Source organism: Microtus ochrogaster, linkage group LG3, assembly GCF_000317375.1.
Source record: "Microtus ochrogaster isolate Prairie Vole_2 linkage group LG3, MicOch1.0, whole genome shotgun sequence".
In the NCBI taxonomy this organism is placed as follows: domain Eukaryota; kingdom Metazoa; phylum Chordata; class Mammalia; order Rodentia; family Cricetidae; genus Microtus; species Microtus ochrogaster.
In genome coordinates, this window is record NC_022029.1 from 14,006,293 (window position 1) to 14,032,974 (window position 26,682).

Consider the following 26,682-nt stretch of genomic DNA (forward strand, 5'->3'; position numbering starts at 1 on the left):
GGGCAGAATGCTTGTCTAAGAAAGACTCAAGAGAGTCCTCCAGGGAGCTGGAGTGCTAGTTGAGAAGTCTCCAAGGTTTGAAAGGGTCCATGCTGTTCCATGAGACACTGAGATCCTTGGTGGCTTTTATGAGCAGATGATCTAGGGAAGGCTGGCCAGGAAGTGAAGGAGTAACTGCTGCCTATGTCACCTGTGGAGAGTTGAGTGTATGGGAGGCAGGCTGAAGATAGCCCAGTGCTCTAGCCTCTGCCCAGAATGCCGACAGCCCTGGTACACAGGATGGTGCCTTGCTCTGAACTGACTTCACTGTGGCTCCAGGTGCATTTAGGGGACCTGCTCTGGGCCAGGTCCTGGAGGAAAAGGAATCTACTTTCCATTATCAAAAATGACCAGAGTCCCCCAAGAACTGGCACTGTGGTCAATCTGGTTCCATGGCCTCCATTCTTGTCCTAGCCCCCAGCCCAGCTCCTGGGCTTCAGCCAATGCCTTCTCCCTGATTTTGTCTGAGATGGATTCTGTGGCCAGCGTCCCAGGTTCCTGACTGCAGACATGCCAGCCATGAATGCTGTGTTAGACAGGATCTGTGGATGCTGGAAGAACACAGGTGTACAAAGGGATGCACACAGTCGCAGGGAATGGGAGGCTTAGATTGGTCTTCAGAGCGGACCTTATTGCAGGTGGAAGGGAGGGGACTTTCTTAGCTGCCTGCATGTGCAAAAAGTCAGGGCCGTGCAAGACTGTATTCCAAGCATCGACAACTGAGGAGGGAGGCTGGTAAGAAATGAGGCAGATGGGACAGGTTGATGCCACCAGGAAAGGCTACATAGCTGTGCCAAGGAACCTATACATCTTTACATTTTTAAATGTGTGTGTGTGTGTGTGTGTGTGTGTGTGTGTGTGTGTGTGTGTATCCATACGTGAGTGCAGGTGCCCAGTGAGTCCAGAAGACCATGTCAGATCTTCTGGAGCTGGAGGTACAGGCGGCTGGGAAGCAACCAACTTCTGGGTGCTGTGAACTGAACTCTGGTCCTCTGCAAGAGCACAAGATCTCTTAACCATGAAGCCATCCTGATAGCTTAAGAAACCCCCAGCTCTTAAGCCGAGATCTGGAATTGAGAAAAGTTACATAGATGACCTTGGGCACAGATATTTGGTGGACTGGCAGCTGCCTGTCTGGAGAGAAGGAGCATCTTCTGGTAACAGCTGCTGCCAGCAACATGAGTGAGCTGTGAGGAGGAGGCCTGGTCTGGCCTCTGGAGGCCACAGAAGGGGACTCTTAGAGAAGCCGTCAAAGGGTTTATATATAAATTCAGTATAGAGCGTGGCCCCAGGGTGTTGAGGAGACCCTGACTACTATCTCCTTTTCTGGCAAGTATAAACTCGGAACACGTTTTCTCAAAGCACAGTGGGGATTTGGTATAGCCACCACATCCTCCAGTATAGCACAGCCCCTGGTTAGACAAGAAGGGCTTCAGACTTGGAGCTAAAAGCGGGCCGTTAGGCAACCTGTTTCCTCTGTCTGGGACATAGTGGCTAGCCATCAGACCTGGGGAGGGGAGGCCTGCGAGAGCCCAGCTTCCCTTTCATGACCCTGCTGCATTCCCAGAGAGGCTGGGCTCCTCCATCATTTTTAAACACACCCTGTCCCTCTCTCTAGCCTAAAGTTCCCGTTCCCTCAGCTGCCTGTCTCCTAGATTCCGACGAAGCTGTCTGTGGGGAATTGAGAGGGGTGTGTGAAGGTCTCCAGGGCTCTGCACCCACTGCAGACATGAGAGTAGGTTGGAAATAGAAGAACAATGGCCTGGATGAGGAAATGGCGTCCTCACCTAAGCGACAAACAGTCTAACAGTCAGGGACCCAGCCTCAGAGTTTAAATCTGCAAGCTACGTCCTACAACACTTTACTTCAATAGATACTTCTTGGATCTAGTTCCTCAAACATCTGGTCAGTTGAGTTTGGGAAAGCCAGTCACCCATTCCAGCAGCAGGACAGCTGTCAAGACGGCTCAGGGATGGGGTGGGGGCAGGCAAAGGAGAGACAAAGGCAAAGGGAAATCCGTCCGCGGGTCTCTTCCATCTGCTTCAGTACGAGTCATTATTTCCAAGGCATTCTGACAGTCACTATCCCAGCAGACAAATCAATAGTTTTAAAGGATTTGCAAGAATTAATGAACCAGAGCTGGGAGTACAATCAGTTCAAAGACCCGAGTAAACAGGGAAATGAAACCGAAACCCTGAATGCCAGGGGCTAATGGCCACTCCAGATGCTATGGAGGGGAAATTCATGGCAGCCCAGCCAACTGTGGGATGAGGGGGGTAGGAGAGCAGAGTGTGGGTGCACTTGTGTGGGGCTGAGACACAAGGATCCTTTCCTGCCCACCTGTGCCCTCCAATCTTCTAGGAGACTGTCTATCCCTGGTTCTCCATCCGTGTCCTCTTCTCTTGCTCTGAATAGGTAAGAGCTGGGAACCATGTATACCTCCTGCCCTTTCAGGAGATGGAAGTCCGGGGTCTTTTCTAGTTTTTAACAAAGCTAATGGTCTTTCATATCATGTAAGTCATGTCTGCTGTCATTCTGGGAAAATTAGGAGATCCTACAGAGCACAAAGATGTGCCTCCAGTGACTCAGAGTGTACAGAGTGGAGGTCAGGCATGCCAGCCTACGGGACGGCACCGGCAGGTGAGGGGGCTGTCCCGACACTCCTTCACTCCCATCTTGGGTTGTGCCTCTTTCCCAGTGTCTATGTCAATCCTTCCTCTAGCTAATTCTGTCTCTGGGCAAGCGTTGGCGGGTAGAAATGCTGATTTTTTTTCACTATGTATCTGAAGTCATTGGTCCCCAAAGCCAGTCTGTGCTCCAGATGCTGTGCTCCAGGTGACAACTTACTGCTGGAGACCCCAAACACAAACAGGGAGGTCTGCTTGGGTATACAGACTGTGCTCTTGGACCATCTGGATCAATTTCCCTAGCCTGGTACTGTTTCCTGTTATTTCAGCTAAGTACTAGATTTAATCATAGTTCTTTCGGTCGAGGTCATTTTCCTGTGGGTCTCTAGCTTGGCAGTCAGCTTTTCCTAGGAGGTAGACTTAACAAACTCTATACTAAATTCACAGGCCTACCTTTTACAAATTCGTGGGGTATGTCACACAATAGTTTCCATCCTGTGTCGGTAGGCCCAGGCTTGTACGCGAGCCCATGAGCATGACTCTGCGGGCCTCGGATTAGGGTGGACTAGGGGCATAGTAGCCACACTGGCCACTGTGCCTCAGCTAGTTGGAGGTGGGTAGAGTAGGCACATAGTAGGGAGTACCACCCCTGCTCAGATCTAGATGCTGAAAGATGAGCCAGGCTGTATTCAGTCACAGGTCACACAGTAACAGTAACAGTAACAGGTCGGTGTTTATAGAGCACTGCTGTGAGCTGGTGTGTGTGTGTGTGTATGGAAAGTGAAGAGGAGGAAGGCAGTAATCTCAGAGGCAGGGTACAAGATGGGTCTCAGCATAAGCTTCACCTGGAAACTTAAAAAATGACTGATGAGCTGGATGTTTTGGCACCCTCCTGTAATCCCAGAACATGAGAGGCGGAGGCAGGAGGATCTCTGTGAGTATGAGACCAAAGACAGGACTACATAGAGAGACCCTGTATACAAAGGGGGAAAAAAAGCCTAGGCTCTATCCCCAGAGTTTTCAAGTCAACAGTATATGAAAGGTAAACGTAGGCACTGGGATTTCTTTAGAATGTATGTGTGAATGCATGCGTAAAGTCCCAAAGTTGATGTCTAGTATCTTTCTTGATTGCTATCATATCTATCATCTATCTATCTATCTATCTATCTATCTATCTATCTATCTATCTATCTATCATCTATCTATATATCTATCTATTATCTATCAATCTACCTACCTACCTACCTACCTACCTACCTACCTACCTACCTACCTATATGAGCTAGAGCCTACCGCTGAGCCCAGAGTTCAGCATTTGGCCAGTATGACTACCCAGCTCCCTTAGCGGATTCCCCTTCTCCATCTCCCTTACCCTGGCCATCTGGACTTTTAGAGTCCTGGGATTTGAACTCTGGTCTTCAGGCTTGCAAAGCAAGTGTTTTACCCCCGAGCCATCTCCCCAGCCCCAGCACAGGCTTTCTAAGAGCTAGCTCTTCAGGAGACTCTAATGTATAACAAAATCTGAGCATCTCTGCTTTCCTGGCCGTGGACTGCTGTTGGTTTTGCCTTTCTATTTTCACTCCTCAAGTGTCCAGATCTGCTCTCAGAGTGCAAAGACATTTACTGAAAAAAAAAAATAAAATAAAATTAAGGAACGACAGCTTGACAGCTCCAAGAGCCAGCAATTCATGCAAATGAATGCAAATAAATACACACTTTCATACATATGTTTATGCAAATATTCTGGTGGTCCTGCAAATCAGTCACTTGCCTGCAAGCAGCCACCTACAATTTCTTGGTGAGAACCCCAGGCAGGGTGCCTGGGTTAATGACAAGTGGTATCATGACCTCCCACGATGACATGTCTATTAGCAAACTCGTCTCAAAAGTCCTAGAGAACCTTACTGAACCGAGCTCTGCCCATCTCAGACTCTCCTCCAGGCTCCCAGCCCCACCGCTCACTCAAGACCACTGGTGAGGGAAGGGACTGTGAACGACGACTCAGCGGAAACGCTAATGCTACCAGGCCCGTGGTCAGAGAGAGTAGCTGCGGCAGCTGATGACCCCTGAAAACGGTTGTGAGGACAAGGACTGGCCGGCTTTAGCTCAGTGCTGATCTAGGCGGGCCGGCATGTTGTTAGACACTTGCCCTGCATAGAGGATCTACCCTACAGCTAGTTTGTCTCGTCAGGGGACACATTTCAGAAGAAAACACCATCCAGTCAGGACCACAGACTGGAGCCCCGCTGCACGTATGCCTCTCCATCAACTGACTGAGGCGGCGTCTCGTCCCTGCTCATACCCCCGTGCTGCCCGAGCTGGGAGGAGAGCGAAGAGGTGAGTCTGAGGCCACACCTGAGTACTGTGTCCTGCCCGATCAGCCTGTCCTGCATGGCTCTGCAATGTCACACACCATTTCTTACTCCTTTAGATGTGGTATCTGGGAGGTAGATGCCATAGCATTAGGAAGGCTTCCGGACATGGAAAGGTTCCTGAAGATAAGAGTCTGGCTTGTTATACAGGAGGTGCTTAATACATTTCCTGCTGGCTGACAGGAAGAAGAGTTTACTTCATCTTGCTGTGCCTGACTATCTCAGCTCTCCTGTAACTACACATATAACCTGGGAAGGGCAAGACGTGGTCTGCCTCCTTTCTGGCATTCATCCTCAGGAAGGAGAGGACAGAGAAGTCACAGCGCTTGTGGCGGGCAGAGGCAGATCCAGCCTGGACAGGACCTCTGTTACTAACACTTCAGTAGAAACCAGAACTCAGTTTAGAATTCAATTATAGGGCAGCAAAGACCTGTTCCAGCCACCTTTCTGTACCCCAGTGACACCTATTCACCCCCCATCCCCCCAGCACATCCCATAGTTTCTGAGCAGAGGGTAATCTCACTATGTTGACTTGGGAGTCAGCTTAGCCTTGCTGACATCACGGGTCGTTCGTTCTCAGTTCTTGTTGGCTCAACATTTTCCATGAGGAAAGCAGCTTTTACACATAGGAAATGACTTCCCAGAGGACCGGCTGGATCCTGCTCTACCCACCAGTCAGTGCCCAGGCCCTGGGGAGGGAGTACCATCTCCCTCCAGTTCACTTTCTGTGGCTGGCTTAAATCAAATCTCTAAGGTCAATTCTATTCATTAATTCTTTCAGGCCGATCCTTCACCCCTTCAGCTTTTCTGGGGTATTGAGGAGATTGACTGCCTCCAATTACATAGCTGCTAAGTGATATGGGACAAAGGAGATAAGGTGTCATTGTCCACCCTCCCCCCCATGAGAAGGGAGTGTTCATCCCATGGACTACAGGCTGGTTGATTGTCTGGGGACCCCCTCCCAACGGGTCTGGGGTAAGATGTGACCTCATCCACATGCTAACCAAAGGCAGGCCTGCTCTGTGCAGAGAGAGGCCATCTTAGGACCTCAGGAACCCCTAGGCGGCTCTTTGGGGGGGTATTGTTGAGAGTTCAGATCAGTCCTAGAAACCTCAAGAACAGAACAAGAGTAGAATTTACATCTTAGGGCCCAGAACTTAAAATTCAAAGCTCTATGCCCCCCCCCCCCACCACCACCACGGAGAGCCCAGGGCTTGACATAGCCTAGCCCCTGGAGGCTGGACTCCTGACTTAAAATGGAGCTCAGACATCAGGCAGTGCTCTGGAGAACCCTCTCAGCTCCTAGATGCTTCCAGCTCGCTGACTGGCACCTGACAGTGTGCAGGGTATTAATTATGGTCAGAGCTTTTCAGCATGCAATAAAAAGCCTTTTAAAACCTTCCGATGGGAGGTGATTAACTCTATTAAGTGGCATTATGGATCTTCCTATCTGTTGCTTTCATAAGCATAGTTGTAGGCGGAATGTTTTATTGTGGGCATAAAAATGTCCCACATTACAATGCATAAACACATATTGATGTTGTATTTCTTTACTGCGTCACCGCCCCAATCCCCAACCACTCCATAAAGAAACTACACGTCTTAATAATTTATGCTCCAAGTTTTAACCAGGATTATCAATGGCATGTTTTGAGCTTTCTCTTTGGGCAACACAATAGATCATAGTAAAAATGCACAGACAAGCGATGTGTCCGTTTGATTTTTTTTCCACCTGAATCAGCAGCCCAAATTCCAGACACAGCAGTTTAGGGCAAGCCGCATGCTGAAGAATTTAAGTCTAAGCATTTAATCTGTTCTTTCCATAAATTTCTGTTGCTTGTGCTTTATAATGATTCTACCAGAGGAAGTTTATTTATATCGCAGATTCCCAGCATCAGCACATTGAGAACACAACGCAATCGCTCAGTCAATAGCTTACAGCCATGTATAATATCACTCCGGAAATCAAAAGCCCATTTGAAGAAGAGAAGGCTCAGATTAAAGTCACTTTAAGACATCAATAACTTGGACTGGCTGAGGAGAAGATATAAATATCCGGCGTGCGCATATGCAAATAGGAACTCGCAGACGCGCTTCCTAGGTGGTGCGCGGGAACCTCCCGGTGGGGACTTGCCGCACGTGACAGCGGCGTGGGGGTGGGGGGGACGGGCGGGGTGGGCGGTGCCTCACTGCCACCAGGAGGGGCTACTGCACTCTTGTCCTACCAATTGCGCCTGCGCGACCTGCCGGCGGCAGCTTGGGCTGGGTTTCCAGGCTGGCAGAGGGCTGGGCTCCTCTGTGAAAAGCCCCAATGAAGGGAAGAGGCCACCTAGAATGACATCTGCGTCATGCAACCGGGGCGTTCACCAGTGTCCTGGACCTAGGAGGCATGTTTTCTTCCTGCATCTATCTCCACGTGAGACTAGCCATTACCTTATCTCCTTTACACCTCAGGAGTAATCCTAAAGTTTGCAGGAAAATGAAACTTCCAGAGAAAAGAACTTGGCTAAGACCTTGCAGCTAGTGGAGCCACAGAACCAGGATCAAGCTGTGTTAAGAACGGAGCTTTTAAACTTCGGCTTTTGGCTGTTTCCTGCTTAGCGTGGACACTCTCCTTAGGGCAGGGCAAGTGCGGCAGCCCAGGAAAGTTTTAGGGTTGACTTGGGAATAGGAAGCCTGGGGTCTGAGTAGCACAGTAGGGGCTGTCGCGGGTCAGGATCAGGCTGGATCTAGACACTTGGAGGCTTGGGGAAGAGCTGGCTGGTGGGACCCGCTGGGACTGGGGGGAGAAATCAGTCCCTGAGAAGAGTCAAGGTAAGTCCTAAGAGGGGTCTAGAGCTAGCCAGGGCGAGCTAGATTCTACCCCAGAGTTGCGGAGGGAACATTATTACGCCATAAGGAGGAAGGGAAGGCAATATTGCTTTACTGAGGGGTTCGTGGAACCCTGGGGCCAACTGATGAACCCTTTGCCCAGTGATCAGAAGCATTCAAGGCCTTAGTGACTCAGGGCTTAACTTGTCTACAGCCTCTACGACCACACCAAACCCCTCAGGTGAAGGAAGCACATTTGAACTTTTCTGTGTGCTTCCCGTGGCTATACACAGGGCGGGGATGGAGGAAAAGGTGAATCTGAAACCAAGCCAAACCAAACCAAACCAAACCAAAATCTGGCCAAGAGAGAAAGCGAGGGCAGAACATTTGGATGTACAGAAAGGTAGGACTGCAAAGCAGATTTCTTAAGGGTGACTTTTTGACCAGGTGCCTTTGGCTAGTAGCTACCCGTGCTTCTGCGGGTAGGCCTGGGCAACTCCTCTGCTCCTACATTCATTTGCTCGCACACTCATGCATTCAGCAAGTGTTTACTGGGCATGGCTATGTGCCAATGGGGAATACAGCATGGAACAAAGCAGATGGGGAGTCTGTTTTCTCATTCCGGGGTATCTGGTGACCCACAAATGAGTTCTTCTCTAGGTCCGGGCAGCTCAGGAGGGCTGGTTAGTGTGGGAGTGGGCGGGGTCTCCACACAGGCATTGGCTACATCTAGACACCCCCCCCCAAACTCTGGGCAGATGATTTACAAGAACCTTGGGGCTCAGTGACTTATTGGAGCGCCTCTCTTCTCCCAGCAGCTAAAGGTCCTCGCAGAACTAGAGTCAGTGTGACACCTGCACTCCCTGCATGGCAAGACCATGCTCTTCCATTGAAATGACCCCTTCTTTTGTGCCCAGGGCAGCATGGCTAAAAGCCTCTATCAGAACTCTCATTGCCTTGGAGTGGGTAAGCGATGCTTGCCTGGGGCCTCTGATTGGTCGCCATCAGCATGGTCTTCTGCCGCCTCTGGACACTAGTTGGGTTCACAGAGTTCTGATGGGCGGTAGGCTGAGTGCTGGGGTGTGATTCCCTGGACACTAGTTGGGTTCACAGAGTTCTGATGGGCGGTAGGTTGAGTGCTGGGGTGTGATTCCCTGGACACTAGTTGGGTTCACAGAGTTCTGATGGGCGGTAGGTTGAGTGCTGGGGTGTGATTCCCTGGCTCTCTCTCCACTCCTGGCTCTGAAAACCATCTCTTGCTGGTTCCCCTCACAAACTCTCCCAAGTTCCCAGGCTTTGCTGGAGAGCATGGATACATGCTTCCTACAGCTTCCTGTAGAGCTTTCTGGGTGAAGCTGCAGGGTGGGGTTCTGAAATAGCGCCTAGAGAACTCTGAGGGTGCCCTCCTAAGTCCCCAAGGAGGTTGGGCAACTGCCGCCGGACTGCGGGTGAACATCTGTGTCAGTCAGCAAGGACTGAGAGGAGTGCGAGCCAGGTGGGGGTGGACAGAGTGGTCTCTCACAACTGGGGTGCTCATTGATGAGACACCACTTCCTGGGCTGTCTCTTCTCTTCAGGACTCCCTGTTGGGTCCGTTCAGGGGGGCTTCTGGGGGAAGGACCGCCTAAAGGCAGTGATGTGGGAGTGTCATATATCAATCTGTTGCTTTCATTGGTTAAGGAATAAAGAAACTGCCTAGGCCTCTTGATAGGCCAACCCTTAGGTGGGTGGAGTAAACAGAACAGAGGGCTGGGAGAAAGAAGCTGAGTAAGTGAGTCGCCATGGTTCCCGCACTCCAGGCAGATGCAGGTTAAGATCTTTCCTGGTAAGCCAGCTTGTGGGCTACAAAGATTAATAGAAATGGGTTAGATTAATATGTAAGAGCTAGCCAATAAGAGGTTGGAACTATTGGGGCCAGGCAGTGTTTAAAAGAATACAGTTTCCGTGTAATTATTTCGGGTATAAAGCTAGCCGTGCAGGCGGCCGGGTGCTGGGGACGCAGCCCCGCCGCTCTTATTTCAACAAGGCAGGATGAAGGTCTAGTGGGGATGTCATCTTGAGCAAAAGCAGCGACTGTCTCACAGAGGCCCCAGGAGCTGAATAGTGGAGAGGGCAGTAGCCGTGAGCTAAGAGGGCTTCTGGAGGGGTTGAGTGGAAGAGGGTCTGGTCAGATTCTCCCAGGAAAGGCTCCTCTGCACAGAGTGACAAGCGGCCAGGAAGCATCAAGTGAGGTAGCCACCTAGGGAAGCGAAGACCACGGAGAAGCGGGCCAGGGTGGAAGAGGGATGTGGGTGCAGGAGGCTGGTCAGTGAGCTGAGCCTGAAGGCCCTGATGTGGAAGAGGCCACAGGCCAGGGGTCCTCATGGGGGACGGAGGACATGGGTGGGCACTCTGGGCTTCTAGGAGGATATCATGACTAATTTAAAGCTTCCTCCTCAAGAATGACTTCTTGCCCCATTGTGATGTCACATGGAGCAAAGACACGTGGAACACCCCCATAGCCATTCCTGGAAGCAGACGCTGAGGACGTAAGGTGAATGCAGGCTGACGTCTAGGCTCTGAAATACAGGATGCCTCATGTCCGCTCCTACTCTGTCCCTGATTGGTTAGATAAACATAGGAAGTTAATGTCATATTTCCAAGCCACAGCTTCATCTGTAGATGGAGGTCACATTAGCCCGTAGTTTATAGAGATAAAGATTAAATGAACTGATATGCATACCGAGCTTCAAAGAACATTTTTGGAGGGAAATAGTCCATCCCTGGGACTATAGCTCACAGGTCAGTCAAATCACACGCTGTATACCTGCACAGGTTTCCTGAATTACTCTCAGGGTTTTCTGGTGGGTGCCAGGCAAGGGTCTTGAGAAAAGGGTACCTTTTTACATATCACATAAAGTAGCTAAATTGGCCAGTGGCGGGGGTGTTCTAAAGTCACTCACAGTTGAGTGGGGGAGACAGACATGAAAATAGACTGTCAAGATGCTCTGGTAAGAAGCAAGGGCGGAGTCTGCACGTGTCCCGGAGGGTTAGCTGAGGAGAGAGCTCACTCTTCCGCGCCCAGCCTGCTGCTTCCGAATTTCCAATAGAAACACTGTCAGAGAAACCCCCAACTCGTGTCTCTCACGAGGGAGATCTCACTCTCGGACCCTCCAATTGTCCCCAGTCTGAGACAGATGAGGGAGGCTGCAGCCCTGAAAGGCCCCGAGTCTCTGTGCTCAGGTTATCAGTGTGGAGCCCTTCTCTGTGTGTTCGGTCCCCCATACAGGCCCTGACCGTGCACCTCACTCCCTGCCTCATGGGCTGCGTTGCCTATCAGGAAGCCCCCAGCTCCCACGGCAGCCCTCATGCCAGCCCCCTCCCCTGGGGGAGGGGTGCAGAGGCCAGTGTACCTAAAGGGGACATAATAGCCTGTGCTGAGCACATGTAGGGGGACGGAGACGGCTGTGTACATCACAGGGGACCCCAGAGTCTGACTGCCCCCACTCCACCTCGGCTGCCTGCTCCTTCAGCAGCAGTCTGGAAGCCAGATCCTGTCACTCCAGACTCGGCTGCCCATACTGATGAGACATCTTCCCCACTTTCCTGTTCTGTGGTTAAAGGTGCTTCTGAAAAGGGAGGGGTATTCCTCACAATTGGCAGAGGGAACACTGGAAGACAAGATGGCTAGGTTTGGTTGGGAACACAGGGTTCTCAGTGAGCGTAAGCCTGGCAGAGGAGGCTAATAGGGGGAGAGGGGTGAAAGCCAGGCAGGAAGGAGAGCTGTGGAAGGGAGAAAGGTTGAGAGGGTAAGAGGCCAAGGAAGGAGGATGTGCTAGTTCAGATGGTATAGAGACTCTTAGTCTGGGGCTCACCATTAGCTGGCTCCAGGCTTCTCGGGGGAACACGTACTTCAGAGGCATCTGCCAGGCAGCTGAGAGGTCAGGGGGAAAATATATCCTTGTTGGGTGGTAGTGGTGCATGCCTTTAATCCCAGCATTTGAGAGGCAGAGGTTGGTGGATCTCTGAGCTTGAGGCTTACCTGGTCTACAGAATGGATTCCAGGACAGCCAGGACTACACAGAGAAACCAGACAAAATCGTCACTTGCCCGTGAGTACCTTTCTGGAGCCTGGAAAGCTCTGGAAACAGATGCTGGGTAGCCAAGTATCCTCCTCAGGTAACAGTGACCCAATGGGGAGGAGGATGAGGCACTACCTCTCTCCTGAAGTTATTAGGCCTCCGGAGGAGCTCCTGCCTAAGGGAAGAGTCGCTGCCCAGGCCTCCAGCTCTGCACCACCTTCCCATGGAAAGAGTCTCAAGCCTCCCTCCCAAGGAGGGCCAAGGGATTTTTTCTACTCTGCTGAGCTCCGGCAAAGATATCAGCACATGGTTAATCTTCCTTTTGCTCAGAAATGTAGAGTAATTTGCCCGAATGGGGATTTCTACATATTTATACTAATGTCTGTGTTTAAAGCTTATGAGACAGGGAATTGCTGAGAGATGTCCATTAGCAATATATACAGACTGCAATTATTCCTTTATGGTGTGTGGTTTGACTGCAGAACATTTTATTTCTATGGAAGTAGTGGGCTTTGCCTACTGTGTTTTCTTATGTGCCGGAAGAAATCAATAAGCACAGAAAAGAACTGAAAAGAGGCAAGAATAAAGGGAATGTGACCTTTTAGGATTCTGAGAGCCTTGAATACACTATGCCAGGCACTGCCTTTGTCCTTAGAATCTAAATGCGAGTAAGCGCCCAAGTGGGGAGAATTTGGAACATTTAAGGATGTAGACAAAAACTTATGCATCGTCCCTGGGGTGGGACAGAGGTGTTACTTCACTGAGACCAGGAGGAGCCAGCAGGGGTGTCCTGTCAGAGGCCAACCAGGACAAGAGAACAAGGGGTGTCTTCAAAGGACCCCACTTCTGGCTTCATCTGCATCCTTCGATTTCTGCCCATGTCAGAAGCGGGTTTTCATTGGAAATAAAGGAGGGCCCAGATCCCAGATCTAGGTCCATGGATCATCACTTCTTGAAATCTGCAAGTTATGGCAGAAAACACAGTTTTTCTTGATGTGGAGAGCTGGAGATCCAGGGAATTTGAAGGATGTCTAGAATTCATGAGCAGGAGCACCAGGGTAGGTAGATGGGGCCCAGGGAGCTCCGCTTCATCAAAGTTCTGGCCACGAATCTTCTGTGAGATTCCATCTCTCAGGAGCTCACGTAAGTTCCTCTGTAAGTTCCATCTACCCCCCGCTCCTGTATCTCAATGCTTATCTAGCCTTTGCTGGAATTATTAGGGCTTTTTATTTTTTCTGTCATTTGTTAGACGGCTCTCTTTATGCCACCCAGAATGGTCTTGAACTCACGATTCTCCTGCTTCAACCTCTGGAGTGTTAGGATTGCTGATATGTTGTACCGTGTCTGGCTTTATATGGCCTTTTTGTCTCTTCTGCTAGAGGGGCATAGGACAGACAAACCCCAAGCAGGCCTCACACATCACTGGGCCACTTCTACACTCTGGAGGCCTTGAGCATTTAGTCACTGGAAGATGACTCAGCCTGAGATGCTCCCAAGACCCAGAACTCCAAATGGGTGGAGGGATGCAAACAGAGGGACATTGGACTGCGTCCATGAGCAAACTGTCCAGGACATTGCTTCTGTCGTCTCCTGGGCCTGGCACCTTGTGGCCCTTCCCTCACTTATCTCACAGTTCTCCCGGTGTGTCATTTGCTCCAGAGTCTCTGTGATGTCGGAACATGTGGGAATCTCCACTGGATCCCAGGTGGCTTCTTCCTGATCAGCATCTGCCACCGCACGCGCCCCTGCAAGCTGGCCTTAGCACGTGGGCCCCGTTCCCTCTGTGGGAAAGCACTATTCTTCTCTGGCCCCAAAATAGTTTCTTGAAATTGACGCTGACTTCTCACTTGCCTTCTTGCACAGTGATCTCTTCCAAGAGGCGCTGGGGTCCAGAAGAGGGACAGATGGTCCCTGTCTTTTTATAACACGGCCAGTCTTTTGAAGTGAAGAGCTATAAACACAAGTTTGTCTTTAGCAGATGTTCTGTGGGCACAACAAGTGCCACTTTGTGCTCTTAAGCAACTGTGAAAGGGGTAATTGGGGAGGAGCCGGAAATGGGGCCTTGATACATTGTTCAGGGGTGCCTAGGGCCATGGTGTGCTGGATCCATGCAGGCTGCTGCCAACTTCAAGTCTCTGTTCAGCTAGTTTTTTTTTTTTGAGACAGGTTTCTCTGTAGCTTTGGGACCTGACCTGGAACTCATTTTGTAGACTTGGCTGGCCTCGAACTCACAGATTTGCCTGTCTCTGACTCCTGATTGCTGGCATTAAAGGCGTGTGCACTACCGCCAGTTCTTTATATGTCCTGTGCCGTCCTGGGACCACCCATAGGAGGTCCACTGTGCGGTTGTCATTTCTGCAGTGTTGGACTGTACTCTTCAGCATCATCCAGCTAATCCCGAGACCCCATCTGAAGGCCAAGGGCCAGAAGGATGCTCCTGACGCAATCCACGGATCAGCGTGTTACTCTCTCCCCTCAGCTAGTCGCCATGGAGGTGTCCAACCTCGGTGGCTGTAAGGGGCTGAATGGAAGACTTTGCTGAAGATGTGAATGGCTGGCCAGACACGGCATCTGCTGAGCTTCCCAGAAGCTGAAGGCTGTGCTAAGTGTCGGCAGGAAGCCAGGTCCCAGAGCTCTGCGCTGGTGGCTCCTCATCCAGTGGTGACAGAGACACGAGGCATCAATAATGACTTCGAAATGGATGTGCTGCTGTTTAGATTTCAAGACTTTCATTCATTTAAAAGGGCATAAGCTCAATTAATAGAGCTCATTAACTTCAAAGATGTATCATCTTTGCTCAGAATTGGCTCCTTCATAGGACGACTGGCTCCATTAACTTTATTGCATTGGCAATACTTTGAGTAAGGCGCGGGAGATGTAGCAACAGGAAAGATTTCCCAGGGCTGCCTGCCTCCCAAGCGTCAGTAGCTTCTGAGGACAGCGCTCTGTCTGCAACATCCTCAAATAAATAGCCTAGTGCCCCCTATGGACTGACTCTGGGAATTCCATACATCTATCCTATCCATCTGTCTATCTATCCATGAACAAAGAACCCCAAGAGTCATCAGCTTGTATATAGAAGTATCAGTCACGTGGTGCTAGGATGTATAAAACAGCCATCATGGACTTACCTATCTTTAGACCCAGTGACAACACAGCAGGAACCTAGGTGTTGTGTGGTAGGAAGGACACAGATCTATTCTCCTTATGTCACCAAGCCCTGTGCATCTACCTTGTCTGAACCTTCATTTCTCATCTAGGAATCTGCCCAAATGAAAAAACAGCAAGGAATACACAAACACAGAGTGGATCAGTAATGGACATCCAATGACAGGTAAATGTGTGACGACTATTGTCCTTGTCATACACCCTTCTGGAAGACAAGGCTACACTTTCCAGCTCAACCCACATCTTGTCTGGAATGTTGCTGGCCATAGTTTGAGACAACTCCAAAGGTCAACGTCATTTCTTTGATAGGTGTCACTACTAGAAAGACCTAGTGGGAGATGGCATGTCTACTGAACTGCTCTGTGGGACCAGCGACATTCCACAGGGAAACCTGGAGGTAATGAACATCTATATGTAGACAAAGACCTGGGCCTGAACACACGGATCAGTAGTTAAGAGATCTTGCGTTCCAATCCAAGCATGGGGACTGGAATTCAGATCCTAGCATCCACATAACAGGCACACACAGGCAGGGTGTGGCCTTGAGCACACCTGTGAGCCCAGCAAGGAGAAAGCAGACAGGATGATTTCTATGCTTGCTGGCCATCAGCCTAGCCAAACAAACTCAAGCTCCAGGTTCAATGAGAGACCCTGCCTCAAAGACATAAGGTGGAGAAGGCCAGAGGAAAATCCTCGGGCCTTCACATCCATGTACCATGTGTGTACCACCATGTACATACACATTACACACACATAACCATAGTCACACATTCTCTCTCTTCCTCCCTCTCTCCCTCTCCCCCTCTCTCTCACACACACATAACCATAGTCATGCATTCTCTCTCTCCTCCTCCCTCTCTCTCTCACACACATGAACATAAAGACAAAAATACAGGAACTATTTCTGGATCAATAATAATTTCCTAAACCTGCCAACCTTCCTGTTCACATGACTAGGGAGATCAGAAGCCTTCAGAATTACCATGAGATGATGCCCCCCTCCAAATCCACCAGGGGTTTCTAAGGTTCTGGAGCACAGATATGAGTAGATAACAAGGCATCTCAGGCCCCTGGTGGTACTCTGGGCAGTAATGGATGATTATGGTTCATCATTTACTCACCATTTCTGGGAAACCAAATTCTCTAAGCAGGCATTTCCAAAGAAGGCATTGATCAAGAGACTTGATAGGGTGAGGGTCCCTGTGCCCATGAGTTAAGGTTTTCCCACGCCATCTTTCCCTCTCCCTTTGAGACAAGTTTCTCCCTAGTGACATGTTCTAGCTTGTGTAGCAGCACACAGGATGTGGCTTTGGGTGTGAGCTCTTATGGGGTACATGGCTCTGTCCCAGCTGCAGGTCACGGGCATAGACTCAGGTTTGTCTCTGTGCATGCATGGGGAGAGAAGCCTAGGATGGAGGATTCCCAGCATCAGGGGAAATAATCACCTAGGCCACCCAGGCCATGGGGGTGCCTTCCCTGGGAATTTCCTAGTGCATTCCTGGGAGTAATGTGATACTTTGGGGATAACTCTAACTTCACCCACTCTCTCCCCCCACCCCCGGGGAGGGGGAGGGGGAGGAAAATCAAGCCCTTCTGTTAAACGATAGCTCAGGTAACATTTTCCCTTGCTAGCCACTCTGGTGGTCATGGGGGAGAGAATTGCAAAGGCTGCTTGTCACCTGAAGAAGATTCTTACTTGAAGAGAGGGAGGAGGGTGGCCGTTCAGAGAGCACAGCTCTGGGGCAGGGTTGGAATGGGGGAAGTGGGTTTCACTGAGACACACCCAGCCCCAATGATTTAAAGGAAGACAACTTTAGAATCTCAGTCAAGTGATTAACTTGCCCCTGACTTTATAGAGGCAGAAAAGGTGGTGAGTACATGGCAAGTGTGCTGTGGGGAGGGGCCACCTTTTCTGCTTGCCAATTAGGGGGATTTAAAACGACTGTGGCCAGGTGTGCTGGCACATCCCATTAGTCCCAGCACTTGGGAGGCAGAGGTAGGAGGATCTCTATGAATCCTAGGCCAGTCTGGTCAACATAGTGAGTTCCAGAACAGTCACGGCTACATCTTATTTAAAAACAAAACAAAACAACAAAACTCACCCCAAAGACTATTACAGACTGAATTGAATCCCATCAAAGTCCTACCCCCCAAGATGATAGCATTTGGAGACGGGCCTTTAAGGAGGTTGGAAGGGTAATCCAATAGGGGTGGTACCCCTTTAAGAAGAAGACACACACAGATACAACTCCATGGTGTCAGAACTCAGCATGGGGGAGAAAGGCACTCGGAGAAAGCGAGAAAGCGACCCTGTCTTCACTTAGATTCCCGGCTTCTGCAGCTGTGAAAAAAGATTCTGTGGTTGAAGCCACTCTGTTTCCAGCGTCTTGGGATGACAGCTGTCCCACTATGGCTGATTGTCATGACCGTGACCCTGTGGAAGCTGGTGAGAAACAGAGGTGCTCTGGCCTTACTGCATCTGAGGCCCTGGACAGGGACAAGTGAGAAGTCATTTGAAAAAGAGGAGGAGCCACAGTAGGCAGTTCACGGGCGGTGGGGCTGTGCCCGGTTGGTTGTCTACCAGGCTGCTGGGAGACCAGGACAGTAAAGTTGCTCAGTGAGCCGCCCAAACTCTTGAGCTTCTCTGAGGCAGGTGTCTCACACACACACATGCAGGCATGCACACAAAGTACTTTCTTTTTCCTTTGAAAGAAGTTCACTAAAAAAACAGGCAATGACAACCATCTCAATAGATGGCCACCTTTTGACCATCTTTTTTTCTTCAAGCCATTTACACACTGTTTTGTGTTACGGAAATACTATACTTGTATTATTTTTACCTTCTACATTTCTAGGAAAGGCGAGTGTGCTCTTGAGTGGAATGTAATTTCAACCAAATAGCTTCGCATTGAACTGGTTTTCTGCCATGTTTTCTGCAGTCCTGCTGCAGGATGTGGCGCCCCATCTGTCTGGCTTCTCCCCATCACGCAGCAACAAGCAGCAGGTATCCCACACACTCCATCTAAACACCACACCTAGAACTGACCCCTGCCTCTGGAGAGGAAAATTCTGGAAACAGTCTGAATCTTCATGCCTTTACTAGTGACATCGACAGAAGACTGGTAATGGCTGGGCACCAGAACTTTGTTATTAGACTTCTGTCACACCAGGAGAGAGAAAGGTGCACAGTGAACTTTTAGAATTTGGGGGTGTTTCATGATTTCCCTTTCAGGGATTAATGGTGACCAGGGCTCTCACAGCTCGGTCAAAGTCTACCGTATTCAAAGAGACTTTCACCTTCTAAGACTGCAAAGGCCTGGAGATGGATGAACTTTTAGCTAAGCTATGACCACAGGTTATAGGGCTTTTTGTTTGTTTTTGTTTGCTTTAACGTACCAAACACCATCTGACTGAAGTAGGATGGCCAGCCGGTAAGTAGCCTGTGCATATTCAAAGTAGCTCTGAGTGCTTGAAGCCCAAGAAATAGACATCCTGAAAATCACTAGGCAACCAAGCCTCCAGTCAGGATGGCTTTCTTTGTGGACCAGCAGAGCGTGTGTGTGACTCTGATAGAGAAATCTCTGAACGTTATTTCTCTGTCTGGCACCTCCATCAAACCCCTTCCAGCAGCCTGCCCCTTGCCTCTTGCTCTCCTCTGGACCGCTCTTACGGTCTCCTCTCTAGTGTCCTCTCTAGTGCCCTTTCACTTCCCAGCCGCCACAGTTCTTAATACCACCACCTTTTAAAATTTCCCCACAGCCGACCCCTTCCGAAGGCCTGTCTCCATGTCTGGAACACTTTGAATCACCCAGGCTTGCTTGAGACTGTGTGGGGCGCACCGCTAGCAAGCTGGCTACGACTATGCTCCTGAGCGACGGCCGGGCTTACTTGGGTCAGGGCAGCTGGTCTCTGCACGGTGGGTCAGTATTGTGTAGAAGCCTGGAAATATCTCCTCTGTTTGTTCTCTCTCGTTCTTAGGAACATTTGGACTCGATCCTCTAGCAGGTGGGCAGGGCAGGATCTCTGACTTTCAGGATCCTAGGCATATATTAGTCGCTGAAAGTCAGACTGTTTTCCCAGAAGGAGTCCTCAACCTGCCCGGCCCTGTTGAGCAGGTGTGTATCCAGCTGAGGATGACCCTGGCTCTGGGTGGTCTCGCTGCCTTGACTGCAATATGCTGCTTGCCTGGCTCTCTGGCAGCCAAATGAGGTCTTAACCAAACCATTAAGCCCAATTAATGAAGAACAAAGCCCCGAGGACAGAGCCCTGGGAAGGGAAGGAGGGTGTCACGTTGGGCCAGGCAGGGTCTGTTCTAGTGAATAGGAGTGACCTTGTGGGTCTGGATAAAACTGCAGGTTCCGCAGGCTGAGCCACACCTGTGTAGGAGAGGGTGTGTGGGCCGGATGTGGGGGCAGTGAGACTGGCTCCTGAGTCAAAAGCAGTGGCAACCAATCACCTTCCTTCCTCAGGATTCTTTAAGATTTATAGTAGCCAGAGCAGGTACCATTGTTGTGAGCCCACAATGCACCAGGCCTCGGTGCTTCGACTTCCTGTTACCTGATTCTCAAAGCTGGTCTGGGCTACAGAATTGAAAACTGAGGTAGAGTCCCCATTACCAGCCCACATTTCCTGGGTTAGTATGTGGAGGGATCCGGAAGTCTCCCCAAGCAGCCGACCCGGGCTCCTGACCACTGCCGTTGCTGTCAGCCATACATATGGCTAATCAATCACCCTGCCTTGGTCAGTTGATCTATAGGAATCAGATGATGCTAGTTGTCCAATCTATTTCTGTATCCATGGAAGGTACCTAATCCTGCCTGTGTGTCTTCAGCTCCCTGATATCAAGATGAAGGTCACAGCATGCTGACCCCCCACTGAGGGTACGCAGGAGGATCCTCCCCACCCCAAGATGAACAGTCCTTAGACTTCAGTGGAAGGTGCCAGCAACAGGCTGGTTCCTTCTGGTTGTTATGGTGATGGTAGAGAAGTGTAAAATGTTACAATGGGAGAAAGCAATTTTCTGCCATTCAAAAGGGACCCCTGGGAGCCAGGCCTTCAGACATCACGATGTTAACATGCTCTCCTAAGACTCTGGAAGGCAAACTGCTCTTTGATTCATCCTAAAAGGCCGTGGATGCGGAAAGGTGGTCCTGGTACTGATGGTGGAAAGAGAGATCACACACGCTTTTATGGTGGCTACACCGGGCTGTGCCAAGGGCTGCATGTAAAACGAGCCAGACCTCACAGCAACACAAGAAGCAGCTCTGCCATTGTTAAAGATGAGGAAACTGGAGCAGAATTTCAGACCCCACTTAGCTGGGGCAGGTATTATATAGAGGTACCTGGATCTAGGAAGAAGTCTCAATGGATAGATGCTTAGTGTGATCCGGATAGGTGTAGGGGACTGCAGAATGACTTTCCAAGAGATTTTTCATATGTGGATGCCTAAGATTACTGATTACTTTTGCAAACAACAACAACAACAACAACAAAACTGAAAGTCCTCAGGAGGTAGGCTGGCTCCAAGGCAGCTGTGCACAGAATGACAAAGGACGAAGGGCAAGGGAGGTGAGTGTTGGGCACTGAGGGAGGGGTCACACGGGGGGCATGGGGGGGGGACGGACCACCAGACACCAGAGCAACTGGGGCCTTCGGAGACAGTCGGAGGGGGTGTGGCAGGACAAAGCCCGCACTTTGAAAAGACCTGTGTTCAAAGGACATATTTTGGGTCAGTAAAGGATAAGTGGTGGCTCTGAGTTTGAACCCATGATGGACTCAGGGTGACATTTCTGAGATCCTGCCACAGGGACGGCTGGCCTGTGTGAGGGTTCTTGTCGCATGGGCACTGTGTGGGCAAACAGCTTTGTCTTGCATTTCAGCTCCTTCCGGGGATTTATGAGGTTGCAGAGAGAACGGTGTCTCAATGTGCGGAGCTAGGAGGGATGAGCTATGCCTTAGCCCCATGTCTGGGAGAACAGTCTCCCATCCCTCTGCCAGAAAGCAATTCATCTCATCTCGCAGAAAGTGGCTTGGCCACAGGGCTGTGGTCTTGTGATCCCTGATGGGCTAACCCAGCTGCTAAACTCCCTGGACAGGGTGCTTGGCTAGACTTCAGTGGCAGTGAGCAGGCGAGGAGTGAGGGATGGTCACATTTGGCCCTCCCCTGGACTCTAGGAGGGTAGTATAAGCATTCTTGATGTAGGTGGGTCTTCTGTCTATGTGTTACTTTCATTGGTTAATAAAGAAACTGCCTTGGCTTTTTGATAGGGCAGAATTTAGATAGGCAGAGTAGACTGAACAGAATGCTGGGAGAAAGAGTCAGGCAGACGCCATGAGCTCCAGCCCAAGATGGACGTAGGTTAGAATCTTCCCGGTAAGCCACCACCTTGTGGTGCTACACACATTAATAGAAATGGGTTAATCAAGATGTGAGAGTTAGCCAGTAAGAGGCTAGAGCTAATGGGCCAGGCAGTGTTTAAATGAATACAGTTTCTGGTAAAGCTAGCCAGGAGCCGGGCCATAGCCCACCGCTCCTATTACTATGCATTCTTATTTTATGTATTATATATATATATATATATATAAACACATACACCTTATATACATTAATGTTTGATTTTATGAGGTAGAGACTCACTCTGTAGCCCAGGCTGAGCTGGATGGAACTCACCGTGTAGCTCAGTTTGACCTTAAACTCATGGCAATCCTCCTGCCTTAGTTACCCTGAGTGCTGAGATGACAGGCAAGAACCACTACGCTTAGACACCATTTCTAAGAGAAGGCAGAGGAGGCTCAGACAGGCCAGGAGGCTCGCTCTGGTTACAGAGCTATTCCATACACCTCAGCATGTCCTAAGCTACTGTCTTTGCTGCTGATAGAGTTGGAGCAGCTGAACTTCACATGAGATGCGGCTGCAAGGATGGACAGAGCTCCTTGGGGTAAAGGTCTATGGTTAGGAAGGGGGGAGAGAAACTGCACCCACAAAAACGGGTGGAACAATTTATGCATCATGTAGCACCTTGGTCCTGGGCAGAGAAGCCAAACTCTGTAGAAGGCTCATTGTGACGCCTGCATCATACCTGTGACAGTGTCTATGCCATAACAGACATGTCCCTCCTCTGGAAGAAAGGAAGCAGGTTCCCTTAGCTCTTTTCTCCTCAGACAGACAGCCTCTGGGTCCAGGGTCTAGGGGTTTTAGAGGCTCCCAGCCTTGATCTAAGCCACCAACAATCCCTGATGAAAGACAGCAGAAATCACCATGCCCCCAGCCTGGACCTTGCCTGTGACCTCCCAGAGATCTCTAGGAACAGGGTCATTAGACCGTGGGTTTCTGCCTAGGCCTGAGTTTGGCTGTACTTCTCCCAGAGGATCAGGCCAGGGGTCTGTGCCCATCTAATGACAAGACAAACACACCAGGCCTTTTATAAAGATTCAGATGGAACTAATTCCGTTTTCCTCCCTTATCACTTTGCACACATGAAATCTATTTTTAATTACCTTTCAATATATAATCTAAAAAAAAAATTCCACAGCTTGCTCCCACCCTCAAATTGTTCTTAGAGAAAGAAAGATTTATCTTGTAAGTTTCTTAAGAAAATCTATATGTGCTCAATGCATTTAAATAACACTCATTAAAGCAAACCGCAGGCATGCTGGCTTCTCCAGTCACAGATGAGAGACAATCGCTTGACCTACAGCAAATCAAAAGGCATTTTGCACACCACCTTTCTTTTGCAATTGGTTAAGTTTGAAATTAAAGTCCCAAAGCCCTTTTTGGGAAGGCGGACTAATAGAGCCTCGACTGAAAATTTCGTTCAGTCGATCGGAAGATAATTACAAGAAACAAAATGTGAAATTTTAAATCAGGGCACTAATGAAGTCTAAAAATACCAGTGGCCCATCCCTCTGGCTGGCGAGACCTGCTCTTCATAGAGGGGCTCTCTCTGCATAATTGCTCCACCCCAAGAGAGGCCAGGTTGTCTCATCAAACAATAGTAAGGCAAAAATCATAGGACTGTAATGAGCTAGATCGTGCATGGTGGATCTTATTATAATGCCGGGCAAGGTTTCAAACAGACACTAGGAGGAAAAGAAAATTCTTTTTCTTCTCTCCCCCGACTTTTTTTTTTTTTAAGTGGAGTTCTGATTTGTGTTGATAGCATCATGTTGGGCCTCCTGTTCCCGCCCGGAGCCAGCTGTCTGTCATTTAGGAGTGTGAAATCAATTGAGTTTCAGGGATGCAAAATCCCTAGGGGCAAAATTAAAAGTGACCCAAATCCAAACCCACGTGGTGCTGGCAGGATTGTGACTCTCCCATGGCAAGTTGCAAAGATTCGGTTTCAAAATTTGGGTTCCTTATTATTTTTTTCCCCCTAAATGTAGCTGTTTGACATTAGATCTGACAGATAAATTATAGCTTTAGCAAGAAAGGCTTTTAAGATTAGAAATGAAAGGAGAATTTACCTAAGAAATAAAAACCCAGGATCGAGCATTGTACATTCATATGCATCCAGCCCCTTGTCTTCCTTCACAAATACAAGGGGGATCTGCCAGCCGGCAAGGGCCATAAACAGACGTGAATTAACGTAATCTCTGGGCAAACAGCTGGTCTGGCGGATACCAATAGAAAGCAGGGTGCTGGACAGGTCCCCCATGGTCACTGACCAGAGCTGGAAGACCCCAAAGGCTCCCCAGAAGATAGAGTGGGATATACTTTCTGGGTCTTGCTTCCTGCCTCTCCCTCAGGCTCACTCTACCCTATGGGGGTTGGTATAGCAAATAGCATGGGGCCGCACGGCCCTGTAAGGCTTGGGGCCACAGAGGTCAGGCCACACTCTTTGGCTTTCCTGGTTGTTCCAGGAGCAGCTCTGCATGGCTCAATGACGTAGTACTAGGCTCAGTAGTGCAGCCCACCAACCTGTGTCACCCTATCTCAAGGGTGAGGGTGTCCAGGGACAGCCTTGCTTCTAGCAATGTTCAGAGAGATGGATTCCGGCTCAGTGTCTGGTCTTAGACTAGGGGACGCTAAGGTCAGCTAAGCTGGTTTCCTCCTTGACAGAACGGTTTTTCTCTAGATAGATGTCCGGAACTTGGAAAACCAGCGAGACCTTTCACTGCCCTAGCAGATCTCTCCCTGTGGGCACCCTAAAGCTGCCTAGTGCTTCCAGCTTTGGGAGAGCCTTAGACAGTTGGGACCCCACAGCCTCTTGTGTCAGAGTTGATGGCTCATGAAGTGGGAGTGAATTTGTGTGTGTGTGTGCCCACGTGCATGTGTGTGCATGTGCGTGTGCGTGCTTTTGTTCTTTTGGCATGCTCTCTCTCTCTCTCCTAAAGAAAGGGGTTGCTAAACCAAAACAGTTCAAAGAAGAAATCAATTTAGTCTCTCTCTCTATAAAAAAATAAATTTTAAACAAAGCAAGGGTTTACCAGATTTCAGATGTAATTTTCTATAATTTTGTCATTTAAAACTAGCACTGATTTCCCAAACAAAGGCAGTTGGAGCTCACACAGGTTCGGAATGAAACCCCACCGGGAGCTAGGCACCGGCTTTGTGGTTGGGGTTGCTCAGAAAGACTGGAGAACGGCTCAGAAAGACCAGCGACAAATGTCTGGAGAACAGTGGGCAGAGAGTGACTAAGGGCAGCATTGCAATGCTAAGACGCAGGGACCTCTGAAATGGACGGTCAGGGGTTCTGAGGAAAAGCTATGGCTAGTAGTATACACTATCTAGCACCACCTACTGGCCCCTTTGAAGGAGACATGGGTACTCCAGCAGGCCAAGACAGAGGTCTTCCTGCCTCCTTCTGTTCCTAGAGCTGCCTCGCCATTGGAGGCCTCTTAACTTTCTCTCTGCACATTGCAGGACCAGGACCTGAGCTGTCTGGCGATGTCCCTGCATCAAGGAAAGCCAAATCTAAGACAGGCACTCTCAAAGCCTCCCCTCCTGGCCCTGGCCCTGCTGTCCACTCAGACACTGGGACTAGAACCTACCTCTAATGTCCTGGGCCCTGATGCTGAGGCTGCGGCTTGGCCTGAGAACCATGTTGGGGTGAGTGGTGTACTTCCTTCCCCACCTTCTGTTCCCAAGGAACTACATCTGAGCTCTTTGCAAGGAAACTCCCCTGGGGGTGGGGGTTGGGGTCAAGGGTCCCCCTGAAGGCCAGCCCAGTGCTATTCTTCCTGGTGACTCAACAGAGACCTCTTCAGTCCTTCAAAACCAAAACCTTAAGTGGCTCAGGATGGTAGAGTGTGCCCAGGCCCGGGTTCCGCTCTTCTTAACAGCCTGGTTGGTGGAGCAGGCTTGTCCTGCCCGGCGTAGGCAGATAGTGTTTTGAATGTCTTTGTGGATGGAAAGTGGTAAAACCCCTCATGGACTATTCTAGTGACCCTGAAGCAGAGCGGGTAGCTCTTGCTGTCTAGCCTTGGTCTGGCCTGGGGTGAGCATGCCTTGGGCTCTGGACTTTCAAGTTCCCTCTTCCTTCTTCTTCCCATTTTTTTCCCCTTCTTGCTCTGTGAATCCTGCTGTTGCTTGTTTCACCTCCACACTGGCTTTCTGCCTGAATTCACCCGCCTAGACAGGGGGTTTCTGTCAAAGCTTCTGGTTAGATGAAGCCAGTGAAAGAGCTACCATAAACCCACTTCTGTCCTCACTGTGTTGGAGTGACTAGGCAGGGAGGTACAGACCAGGCACACAGTGGGGTGTGTGACAGGACTTACCTTTAGGGTGCCCTGGGTCGGTGAACTCATACTTCCCCACTCCAATTGTCCGTAGCATTTGTAGCCCATGGGCCGAGTCTGTTGTGGGGGGCCCATTGGTGGCAGGAGCACTATTGGGGAGAGCAGCGGACGGCTGGGCCGGCGGAGGTGGAGGCAGCAGGGGCCCTGCCATGTGGCCGTTGCCCACAGCAGTGGGTCCTGGGCGGGCTACCTGCCCCACTCCAGGCAAAGTGGATACCGCCAGGGGCTGAGGGCTGGCATACAGGGCCTGGGCAGGCATGTTCACCACCACACTGCTCAGTGGTTGGGCGGGCGGCTGTGGGAGTGAGTAGTGGCCCGGCAGCAGCGGGAGCTGGGGCCCCACATGGGGAGGCAGTGAGGGAGTCACCCCGATGACCGGGGCCTGGACGTTCACAGCCGGGCTGAAGGTGGGAGGCTGGGTCACTCCATAGGAGTGTGCAATCAGGGAAGGCTGGTTCCCGGCGGCCACCGTGGTCACCCATGGCCCCGTGCCTGTAAGGGAGATGGAAAAACTGTTATTCTATCAGTTATATATTCAATCATTAAACATCACCTGTCCCAGGCCTTGGGCTGGGACCTGGAGCAATAACAGTGGCTAAGACATTTGTGCCCGAGCACGCAGAAGTTTAAGAATGTGAAAAAGCCGGGCTTAAGGGCACACACTATTAATCCCAGCACTCTGGAGGGAGGTAGAGGCAAGCGGATCTCCATGAGTAGCAAGTTCCGGGCCAATCAAGGCTACATAGTGAGACTTACCGACGTTCTGTTCAGCTCTCCCACCTATGAGCTAAGAGCCTTGGCTAGTTGCTTTGGTTCTCCAAGCCTCTTTCTTTCTGTCTGTTAATCTGGACTGAGAACTGAAGGTGGA

At 50.1% G+C, this 26,682-nt stretch overlaps 1 protein-coding gene across 4 annotated transcripts in view; it reads right to left on the reverse strand.

Moving 5' to 3' along the window:
- Klhl29 (kelch like family member 29) overlaps positions 1 to 26,682 on the reverse strand; it is a 305,091-nt gene that overhangs the window by 32,936 nt on the left and 245,473 nt on the right. For all 4 annotated transcript variants that reach the window (XM_026786007.1, XM_013351280.2, XM_026786006.1 and 1 more), the window contains one exon: positions 25,794 to 26,306. In XM_026786007.1, coding sequence (XP_026641808.1) covers positions 25,794 to 26,306 — 513 coding nt within the window. The remainder of the gene's footprint in view (positions 1 to 25,793; positions 26,307 to 26,682) is intronic.